We start from the raw sequence: 12,517 nt of genomic DNA on the forward strand, positions 1-12,517 counted from the left end.
GGGATGGTTTGGGTGAAGTCTATAGTGGTATGTCAGGTAAGAGTAGTTTCATCAAAGTATCAATCAAATCTAATCATAAATAAAGAAGTTATGGCAATTTTAGCAAAATTTAATAATTTGACCTTGAGAGTCAAGGTCATTCAAAGGTCAAAGTAAAATTCAAGTTGCCAGGTACAGTAACCTCATGATAGCATGTAAGTATTTGAAGTTTGAAAGCAATAGCCTTGATACTTCGAGTGGATCGAAACACAAAATTTAACCATATATTAAAAGTTACTAAGTCAAAAAAGGGCCATAATTCCGTAACAATGACAACCAGAGTTATGCAACTTGTCCTTTTACTGTACCCTTATGATAGTTTGTGAGTGTTCCAAGTATGAAAGCAGTATCTATGATACTTTAGGGGTAAAGTGACCAAAACATAAATCTTAACCAAATTTTCAATTTTCTAAGTATAAAGGGCCCATAATTCCGTCCAAATGCCAGTCAGAGTTACATAACTTTGCCTGCACCGTCCCCTTATGATAGTTCATAAATCTTGCAAGTATGAAAGCAATAGCTTTGATACTGTAGGAATAAAGTGGACCTAAACACAAAACTTAATCATATTTTCGATTTTCTAAGTATAAAAAGGGCACATAATTCTGTCAAAATGCCAGTCAGAGTTACATTACTTTGCCTGCACAGTCCCCTTATGATAGTTAGTAAGTGTTGCAAGTATGAAAGCAATAGCTTTGATGCTTAAGGAATAAAATGGACCTAAACACAAAACTTAACCAAAATTGTCAATTTTCTAAGTATAAAAAGGGCACATAATTCTGTCAAAATGCATGCCAGAGTTATCTAACTTTGCCTGCCCAGTCCCCTCATGATAGTAAGTAAGTGTACCAAGTTTGAATGCAATAGCATTGATACTTACTGAGAAAAGTGGAACTAAACGCAAAACTTAACCAAAATTTTCCATTTTTTAAGTATAAAAGGGCACATAATTCTGTCAAAATGCACGCCAGAGTTATCTAACTTTGCCTGCCTAGTCCCCTCATGATAGTAAGTAAGTGTACCAAGTTTGAATGCAATAGCATTGATACTTTCTGAGAAAAGTGGACCTAAACGCAAAACTTAACCGGACGCCGACGCCAACGCCGACGCCGACGCCAAGGTGATGACAATAGCTCATAATTTTTTTTCAAAAAATAGATGAGCTAAAAACAAATGTGCACAACACGCAAACAAGAATTAACAAATGGCGTGTTTAACTACATGAGATTTGTTTTGTGATTACTTCAAATGATTGTGGAGGTTAAACAAGTGCTCCGCCCCCATTAAACAATGGTATCAACTTCTCCGATCGAAACCAATACAGAGGCAATGATCCATTCGTTAAATAGTCCGACCCCTTCTGTCAACAGAAATGCCGCAAAATGCTTTATTAGTCGTTCTTAATCTGTCACTCAGATAGATCTGTCACAAAATCATGGTACTTGATCGCCCAAAAATAATCTTGTTCGCTATTATTCCATTAAGAAACCTTTAGAATTAATATTGATAATAAAACGTTTTTTTGGTGCGCCAAGCATTGAACTTAAATATTGACAATAGGGTTTTTAATAAAGTCTGAGTCATTTAACATAGATAAAGCACATTTGTGAAGTGGGAACTTATTAAAAATGGCGCAATTACCTTGCAAAATATTTAATTTCTTAACTGAATAAATAATATTATAAACTGTTTTTACAAGTTTCTAATAAATATCGTTATTTTGAAAGATTAAAAATCTAATTTTGATCTTAACTTTTGTTTTTATTCATGTCTTTCAAGTGATAACAAAAAATTCAATTTCAATTTTGTTTTTTTAATAAAGACAGGTGACCAGCCTTAAATTAATGAACACTGAAATTCTCTTTTATTTTGTGACATAGCAAAAACATCTACATCCTATCAACTTTAACCCATTTATGCCTAGTGGACTCTCCCATCCCTCTAAATTGGATCAATTTATTTCCAACATTAGGAATATCTAGTATTATTAATTTCTATATTTAGAATATTTCTTACAGAAATTCCTTTAAGCAAACAGGGTAGACCCAGATGAGGCGCCCCATCATGCGGCGTCTCATCTGGGTCTACGCTGTTTGCCAAGGCCTTTTTTCTAGACGCTAGGCATAAATGTGTTAATGGGAACACCAACCCAAATAATAAACAAGTCAAGTACCATTTTGAAACATGGAAATCGTACATGCAATTCCCATGAACTATTTTTCAAGACTTTTGGAGTTGTTATTGGTATCAAAAAGACAATAAAACACATTGTAAAATGCCTCATTGAAACAGTTTAAGTAACCTCATTTTCCCTACAGGTATTTATAACGTTAGACATCAAGACCATTTGAAACTGGGTACATAAATTATGGATCTCTTTTAATGACCAATTTAGGATTTACGCGTTTGTTTAACAAACATCTTACAAAACATTGTAATGTGCTTCAACCAAACAAAAAATTCTGTTAAATACCTAAACTCTCATCAGAACTTCAATCTAAAAATCATGCCGTAAATAATTATTTTTTTTCATACGTCAATAAAAGTTTATAATGTTTATTATACTAATAACTTAACACAACCACCATATGGTTCCAGTTTTACGATTTTTTGCAACATTTGTCGCAAGATTAATTTAAGTATGATTATATGAATTTGTAAAAGATGGATTACGACAATATCTGATGGAAACTGTCATTGGCGGCTGCTACCAAGACAGTTGTGCTGCATGGTCATTGTTATTTAAGGGTTAAAGCACACTTTATGAAGAAGAATACAATAAGGCTTGCAGCAGGTCAAAAAGTTGCAGAAAATTCAGACAAAATTATGTTACTTGACTTAATGAAATCTATTTTTTATGTAATATTACAATACTTTTCTGTGAAAAAGAACAAAATTTTACAGAATTTCATTCAACCAAGCATTACAATTTGCAGCCACATGTCTGACTCATGGATATCATTGGCTTTAATACAAGCAAAAGTTAAACATTACCTTATTTAGCTATAATAATGCAAATGAAGCAAATGGCATATGCCTCATCAACAGTACAACATCTGAACACTTGAGGCACATAATTCTACAACAATGCGATCACATGCCTTCATTGACAGTATTCATTTTCAATTACATGTGGGTCTATTGCAGTCTTACTCAGAGTCCCTATTGACAACCATGACATTGACCAGTACGTACAATAGTATATTTTTTTCATAAAATTGTGACACTCACCATCATGTTACCCATGCCCATGTATTTCATGTCCTTCTGGGGTGTGCCCATTTCCTGCATTCCCATTGGTCCAGCCATCTGCGGAGGCCCCACCCCCATATTGCCATGGTTACCACCAGGACCAACACTACCACCAAGCTGAAGAGTGGCCGGCTGCAGAAGATAAACAATAACCATGACAGCATTATTTGTGTCTTGCTCTGGGAAAACAGGGTTAACGCATGTGTGTAAATTGTCCTTCCAGATTAGACTGTGCAGTCCACACAGGCTAATAAGGGAAAACACTTTCCGTTGTAATAGTACTTGTCTTTCAAAGGATGTTTCTTCTTAGAGGTTTCAGCGGAAAGTGTCATCCTGATTAGCCTGTGTTGATAATCACAGTCTTATCAGGCATGACACTTTACACACATGCGTTAAGCCCTGTTTTCCAAAATTGCTGCTCATTTTTTTTAACAGCATAATGAAATGCCAAGTATGCCAACAATATTTGTCAATAGAATATAAATGTTGCCTAAACTGATAAAACTGTCCCTGCCCCTTAAATCATTGAACTTACACAGGTCTGAAGAAGTTCAACAACTGAATATTTCTTATGATCTTTTTCAGCTGAATAGAACAAGATTAAAATCCAAGTAAAATCAATTTTCCTAACTCATTATCAGGAAAACTATTGATGATAAAGGCTTAGATTAACACATGCAACACCAAATTACCTAGGCTTAAAATGTTTTAGTCAAAATTAGTTCTTGCTCAATTTTATACATAGGTGATTCATGACTACAGCTTTAATACCCCACATAGGAATACATCAAAATTTTAAATAACACAGCAAATATAACAGTTAATACATCAAGGACATTATCAGTTTAAATAGGAATATATAGGAAGACTAAGTTGAAAAGATAGTTGGACAAAGTTTACAACATAGCTGAATCATGTTTGTTCAGAAACAGCATGGGAGGAAAAATCATTCAGGTTACAACATAGCACCTTAATGTTTGTTCAGAAAAAGTATGGTAGGGAAATAATTCAGGTTACAACATAGCCCCATTATATTTGTTCAGAAACATAATGGGAGGGAAAATCATTCAGGTGATGACTCAGGGGTTAATCCAGGCCTTGTTCGTGCTGCCACGCGATTCTAATGAGCCCTGATATTCCAAAGATAGGTAAGTGATTGCATTTATTAGCAACCCGATACACGAGTGATTACTTCTGCAGAACTTCCAACCTTATCAACGACTCTAATGACTTATAATCACTCGCTGATTATCCTGCACAAAACACATACCCTGAACTCCCATTGCAGGATTAGGTCTGCTACGCTCACCGATAGCATAAGAGCCGTGTCATGCAAAAAAGGGTCTTATCACATATGTGGCCATCTTAGCATCAGACCAGCCTGTGCATTTGTGCAGACATGTCAGTAGATACCCTGTCAGCTAGGGTAGCTCTTGCTGCACTGCAGGCATGCTGCATAAGACCCATTTTTGCATGATGCCGCTCATATTACAGAATTAAAACCCGAGAATTGTATGCCATAAAGCTTGGAGTTATACCATGTTGAATGATGGATTTTGATAGTGTTTTTTTTTGCAGAATGACACTGATCATAGAGGTTGTGACTCTGGCAGAGCTTGGCTTACAAATTATAATAATAACTCGATTTTAATAGAAATTCAAATTAAAATGACAATCTTAATTTAACAGCCCTAAGTGAAAATTAAAAGTCTTGATTTTTTTTTCTATTTCACAACTGAAATGATAGGGTGAACCAATAATGAACATTTTAATGTTGTTTCATAATTAAAAATATGCATAAGTTGTATTTAAAAATCATCTATGTTACGTTGAGGTAACGCACACTTAATGCCCCACTTCGCCACAAAACACCAAAAGAAGAAAAATATGATGAAAAAGGCAATAAACTATCTCAGGCATAACAAAAAGATGAGCTCAGTTTCCTGCTTTTGATTTACAGGCGAGATAAATGATGGTCGTGTCAGTTATCTATTAATTACCAATACTGGAATGTAGGTTTGGTGTTTGAGGACAAACATAACAAAGATGTCTATATGCATGTAGCATCATAAACATTTCAAACCTTTCTGATGATTCTGCAGGTTTATTTATTTTATCTCACATAAATGTGAGGTGGTAAACTTACATATAAATTTATTTTTTGTGTAAAAAGACTTGAAGGTTTAGTCCCAGTTAGCTATGTGAAACTTCAAGTATTGCAATATAATGTGTAAATGGCACACCTTTATTAATAAAAAAATCAAGTATTGCAATATAATGTGTAAATGGCACACCTTATTAATAAAAATATCAAGTATTGCAATATAATGTGTAAATGGCACACCTTATTAATAAAAATATCAAGTATTGCAATATAATGTGTAAATGGCACACCTTATTAATAAAAATATCAAGTATTGCAATATAATGTTTAAATGGCACACCTTATTAATAAAAATATCAAGTATTGCAATAGAATGTGTAAATGGCACACATTTAATAATAAAAAAATCAAGTATTGAAATATGTGTAAATGGCACACATTTATTAATAAAAAAATCAAGTATTGAAATATAATGTGTAAATAGCACACATTTATCAATAAAAAAAACACTACATTATTGAAAATGCACACAAGCACATTCTAGCATTTTTAGGCTAGAATAATATATTATTATAAAAAAATGTGGTTTAAAATATGGACATAAATATCCATATTGTAACATGATATTATTAGAATTGTTCAATGGGTTTCAGTTGACGGATACTTTAGGGCTGAAATTCCATCCAAGGGGTAAGGTTTCCAAGAATACCAGAATTTTTGGGATACTCGATATCAAAGTATTTAGCAAGATGAGAAACACAGGATTTGTTTACTTCCTTTGGATATCAATCTGTCAATCAACCCACTAGAAAGTTGTTTGACAGTGATGTTTATGCATTGGATAGTATTTATAGAGCTGCTCTATCATTGGATAGTATTTATAGAGCTGCTCTATCATTTGCATGAACATTAAAGATTGCAAGAGTTATGTACAGTTTTCAAAGGCTTAAAACCTATAGTGCTAACTTCCATAATTATCAATTTATAGTAATATTGAAGCCTTCTGTTCCATTTCTTTTACTTTTACTTTCATCTGCAAACACTTCTTTCCTTTTAATTACCATAATGGATGTTCAATTATACATAAGAGCTACAAGTAAAACAAGAGGTAGAGACAAGAAAAAACAACATGTCTTAATTAAGATTCAATATCAATGACCTTAAACCTTTAAGTGCTAAACAATGTAGGTAAAGATTGCGGCAGTCATGAAGTCATTTTAAAACATTGCCCCCTTTCTTAATTTTGAGATTTATGACCGATGAGTAATCAATTAAAACACTAATAGCATTGTCCTTGTCAGAGTAAAAACCATATAATTAGTTCAATGGAAATTTAATTGTATTTCAATCTTATGTTTTTAGTTTCTGTCACATGTTGAAATTACGAAAGAGTGTAGATATTTGTCCGATTGTCTAAATGCACCTGTGTATCTAGATCAAAAACATAAAGATATTTTATTAAAAGTGCAGAACTGGAAATATTTTATCAAGAAACAATAGCCACTTACAGAGCTTGATTGCACAATCATTCGACATTGTTGCATTCATTCAAACATCATAAGAAGTTTCACTATTGGAGAATATGAAAATGACCCATTAACTATTTAATAAACTTGGCAAAATGCGCATGAATAGTTTCAACATTTTTTTTCATTCAATGAGCTCATTTTAAAATAAACAAATTCACCAACAGGAAATTTGATGATAAAAAAATGTATAACATTTGTCAAAATATGTACATGAAGGTTAATAATACCAGTCATTATAAAATGTTTAATACAAAAGGTGTAACATATTATCCCTTTAAATATATGGCAAAAAAAATTTTAAATTCTTTATTTTGGAACAATTTTTTGATAAGCATTAGCTACAGCCCAAATTGTTAAATTTTGAACAGAAGTAATGAAGAAAACACTGCAATACCTCTGGAGTAAACACATGGGTGAGTAAACAACAATGATAATTGTATCAATGAGTTGTGCTGCTTACAATTACCATGCATGAATTAAGTAATTTAAACATTATTTTCAAGCCTTAGTTTACATTTTAGACCACCCACCCACTCTGAAGGTTGATTACAATTTCAATACCTTCAGTCCAGTACATGTCAGCCTATTTACCTCACGGTAATCAGATATATTGGAAACAAACAACAGTTGTAGTTGCACGGGCTGTTTGAAAAAATGTCACTTTTGTACGGTACATTTAGATTAGTTATAGTTGTTATCTGTTTGGAAAACAAACCTACATCATGGATGAAATTTGTGGAGGAATTTAGTACCTACAAACGAGAACAATTCATCATTCAAAATATTGATAAAAAAATCAAATTGCCGACCTAAACAGCCCTACACCTTACAAAATTCATGCAATCTACCAATATAACGTAGGCATTTCCTGTTTTGAAAAAGACAAAAACAAAAATTACTCTTTCTTTTTCTGACTTATCTGCTTGTTCCATCAATTAACCCATTTATGCCTAGTGGACTCTCCCATCCTTCTAAATTGGATCAATTTATTTCAAAAATTAGGGATGTCTAGTATATTTGTTTATATATTTAGAATATTTCTTACAGAAATTCCTTTAAGCAAACAGCGCAGACCCAGATGAGACGCCGCATTATGCGGCGTCTCATCTGGGTCTACGCTGTTTGCAATGTCCTTTTTTCAGGACGCTAGGCATAAATGGGTTAAACAAATGTTAGTGTGCATCATTCTCAATTGCAATTAAACATGTACTATTCAGGCTTATATTAAACCCAAAGCCTATCCTACAACCCATATGATTGACAGATTTACATTTAAACCTACATCAATAATGGCCACCTATGGGGGTATGCCTATAGAATTTTTATCAGGGCAACAAAGGAATGTGGCGGAAAAACATGTCCCTTATCAGGACAGAGGGATTTTGTATGAATCTAAATAGTTTAAGATTTTAAGAAAGCTCATGTCATGGCTATGCCCTAAAGATTTAGAAAACAAAGTCATGTAAGATTAAGCTTGGAATGGGGAACAGGCTGCACACGTCACAAGCTGAAACTAGTACACTTCTGACTTAAAAAAGTACAGCTTCTGTATAATGGCATGAAGAAACTTCAAGTTTGGATCAACACAAAACTGCATCAAATTTTAAAAATTCTTCTTGAAAGTCACTGACTTGCACACTTACATAGTTTGGATCAACACAAAACTGCATCAAATTTTAAATATTCTTATTGAAAATTACTGACTTCCTTCCACATTTACATAAAATACACACTGATGCAACCATTGAATGTCCATTGACATGAGCTTCCTAACATGGGCAAAACATATCACAAAGGTTGTTTTTTAGGCACTTGTGTCAGTTTGATCATTGAATTATTGGTTTAATTAAATATCTGATAATTAGCAATTTACATCTCAACAGCACATAACACAGTTGTTTGCAAGGTAAACAAAACAGGGAAACCAATCTGCCACAAAAGAAAAGTCTAGAGACATGGTAAATCAGTTGAAGTATTTATAAATAAAGTTTGCATTCTATATTATCACAATTAACCCATATATTTTATGCGAAGTGGGTTCACCATGTGAGCTTATTTCAATTTATATATCCATACATTAGTTAAAACAAGACTATTGTCAAGCAATATAGGTCCCCTACTGGCTCCACCATTGTCAGAAATTCCAGATATTTTTTTAAATATATATTTGTTGCCATAGCAACCAATTTTTTTATATAGGAACAAAATGAAATGACGTGCATAATGTCCAAATTGCCATCTATCCATGTTTCAAGTTTCATGAAAAAATATTAAGAACTTTAAAAGTTATTGCAGGATCCAGAAAAGTGTGACGGACGGACGGAGACAAAACCATAAGTCCCCTCCGGTGAAACCGGTAGGGGACTAATAAGTTTAGGGCTTTTACTGAAACAGGAAAAATAAGTCGATGTCCAATAAAAACATTTGGAAAAAGAAAATTATGTTTTTTTAAGTTTTTCCCCCATTAAATCTTAAGAAATATAAACATTATGGTCAAAGGCCTTAGCTTTTTGTAATCAGTTGAGACCTCAAGGCACTAAAAGTTCTGATCATATAATCGATGTGGCCTCTAGCATGAACATGTTTTTTCTTTAATTTGACCTAATGACCTAGTTATCTGAAAAGTATACTTTTTTCCCTTTTATGGGGGAAAAATTCCCCCTAAAAAAAAAACACACAAAAAAGTTTTTTTTTTTTTTTTTTAATAGAAAGATGTGTCTCATGATTATTATATCTCAATTCTATTTCAATTTAATCTTTGCAAACATACTAAATTATGAAAAATGCAATGTGCAAATGTGTACAAATGTAATAATGAGAGAGTAAGTAAAAAAATCCCCCAAAAAGGGAAACGCTGCGAAAATTCCCCCTCCTAAGGGCTGCGGACCCCTTCCCCCAAAGTAGTGTGAGGGCGCTGTCTTAGTACAAATAAGCATTTCATTAACATTGGGCAATAAATGTTTCCTCTAGTGTGTGCACATGCTGTTTAATTCTTTTATCAGTGCTCCAGCTAGGCCTAAATTGGAGGGCGCCCCGCCCTGCCCTCCCGAACCTCTGCCCTGCCCTCCCGAACCTCCGCCCTGCCCTTTCTAGGGTCCCCCTGCCCTTAAAAAAAAAGTTTTTTTTTTTTTTTTTTTTTTAAATATGATGATTAATAAATCTCATACTACAATACATTGTAAATAATTAATTTCTCATTGTAGACATTGTATTTGAATTGTTTAATAATAATGGGAATATTATATTCTTACAATTATTAATAACATATAAATTAACATGCAAGAGGATGCGTTCCAGAAACGCCGCTGCGCTTGAAAGTGCCCTTTTGACAAAATACTGCGCGGCCAAAGTGCCCTTTAAACAAAAAAGCCCCTATGCCCTGTTCAAATTTAGCTGGAGCACTGTTAATGTTACCTAGTGACATTTCATTTCATTGGGAGATATGTTCTGACTAAGTTTCAAGAAGATTGGGCAATAAATATGGCTTTAGGGTGTTAAAAAGACAATAAGCCATTCTCAAAGTTAACCACCAGCACATTGCTCAGATGAGCTAGAAACAAAAAGAATTTGATATAAAAATCACAATAAACTTGGCTAACGCAAATTGCTTGCAAGAGAGGGACCCCTTTTATAGAAGTTAAAACTGCCATGAAGTAAAGACCATAGTTTTATGTACCTTGATGTAGCTGTTGCGTACTGATTTGTCGAACTTTTCACAGAACTCTTCAATAGCGCTGAGTGATTTGGACGAGGACTTGCCATGCTTGTCTGCTTCCTGGTCCTGCTTTTGACGAATTTTCTCTGCAAAATAACATATATGATGAACTAAACACAATGTTACTTCATGATTTTTTCAAGTTTATAACGGGTAAGAAACAAAGTGTAAATAGAGATTGGTAAAACTTTCAGTCTTCATTGCAACTATTTATAACACAATGAAGCATCATTAAAAGGTTCATTATATTTACATTTAGAAACAAAACATCTCATAACCCTTTTCATGCAGAATTTATCAAAACTTAAAGAGTGCCAAGATGACCATTGATTTCTCACCTGCACAATCCCCCCCCCCAGACATTACTTTTTGTACTTTTTTTGTTGTCTTTCAAGTTGCAATTTCAGGTAAAAACAATGAACTATTATAAACCAGACCATTATTCTCAGTTTTACAAAGAATGTCAAAAATTAAATAAAATACATTTATGTTATTTATGTTTCTCGGTCTGTAGAAAACTAGTCAATCATGGTAACGCATAGAAATGCATGGAAACTTTCTTTTTCTTTGCTAGGAAAGTTTTTAATACATAAGTCCTCAACTCCTAAAACATACAAAATTATAAGCTTAAAGTTAAACAAGCGATGTGTTTGTGAAACACTATTTCCCCTTATATTTGACCTTAAAGGATGACCTTGACCTTTCACCACTCAAAATGTGCAGCTCCATGAGATACACATGCATGCCAAATATCAAGTTGCTATCTTCAATATTGCCAAAGTGTACATTAAATGAGCCATTTTGACACATATATTTGACCTTTGACCTTGAACGATGACCTTGACTTTTCACCACTCAAAATGTGCAGCTCCATGAGACAAACATGCATGCCAAATATGAAGTTGCTATCTTCAATATTGCAAAAGTTATGGAAATGTTAAAGTTGGGGAAAACAAACACACAAACCAACCAACCAACAGACAGGGCAAAAACAATATGTCTCCTACTAAAGTGGTGGGGGAAATAAAAACATAGCAAGTTTAATTTGAAAAACACTTTAGTCTAATAGAAAATGTGGAATGTGTAAATAAAAAAAACGCATGTAAAAGTTAGTGCCTTAAACATAAGAAAGCAGTTTTTTTTTGAAAGACCATTTTTTTAATGTAATAATATATGTACATTATTACATGTGCTTTTATCTAAAAGGTCTTCATTAATAAATTAAAAGACTATATATGCCTACGCAACATTGAATATTAATGAGAAATTAAATGCTATTCATCATTCTTCAATAAAGGATGAGCTGTATTATTAATACCGGTATAATTTTGGCTAGCAATGTCCGGGCAACCAGTGCATAACACCAGATTTCTGAGAATAGACTATAAATCACATATATTAACTAGAAATGGCGCGGCAGAGGCCGACGCGTATCCCCACGCCGAATGTTTGACCTAGGTGTGCCCCAGGGTTGGTAATGGGGCCATGCATAGCTGAGATTGACCGTATTGTCATAAGAGAAGTTCATCATCAATTAGAAGTGAATTGGTGTAGAAATGAAGAAGTTATAGTAAAAGGCAATTTTGGGTGGGTGTGACATATGTGGGCAGGGCGCCCCAGGGTTGGTAATGGGGCCATGCATAGTTGAGATTGACCGTATTGTCATAAGAGAGGTTCAGTATCAATTTGAAGTGAATCGGTGTAGAAATGAAGAAATTATAGTAAAAGGCAATTTTGGGTGGGTGTGGTCTATGTGGGCGGGGCGCCCCAGGGTTGGTAATGGGGCCATGCATAGTTGAGATTGACTGTATTGTCATAAGAGAAGTTCAATATCAATTTGAAGTGAATCGGTGTAGAAATGAAGAAATTATAGTAAAG

The 12,517-nt window shown here is 33.7% G+C and overlaps 1 protein-coding gene across 5 annotated transcripts in view; it reads right to left on the minus strand.

Moving 5' to 3' along the window:
* The window catches only part of LOC127860064 (uncharacterized), a 74,741-nt gene that overhangs the window by 22,169 nt on the left and 40,055 nt on the right, over window positions 1–12,517 (minus strand). For all 5 annotated transcript variants that reach the window (XM_052397824.1, XM_052397826.1, XM_052397823.1 and 2 more), the window contains 2 exons: window positions 10,601–10,725; window positions 3,271–3,423 (listed from right to left, as the gene is read on the minus strand). In XM_052397824.1, the coding sequence (XP_052253784.1) occupies window positions 3,271–3,423; window positions 10,601–10,725 (278 nt within the window). The remainder of the gene's footprint in view (window positions 1–3,270; window positions 3,424–10,600; window positions 10,726–12,517) is intronic.

The sequence above is a fragment of the Dreissena polymorpha genome, chromosome 15, assembly GCF_020536995.1.
Source record: "Dreissena polymorpha isolate Duluth1 chromosome 15, UMN_Dpol_1.0, whole genome shotgun sequence".
NCBI classification, from domain to species: Eukaryota; Metazoa; Mollusca; class Bivalvia; order Myida; family Dreissenidae; genus Dreissena; species Dreissena polymorpha.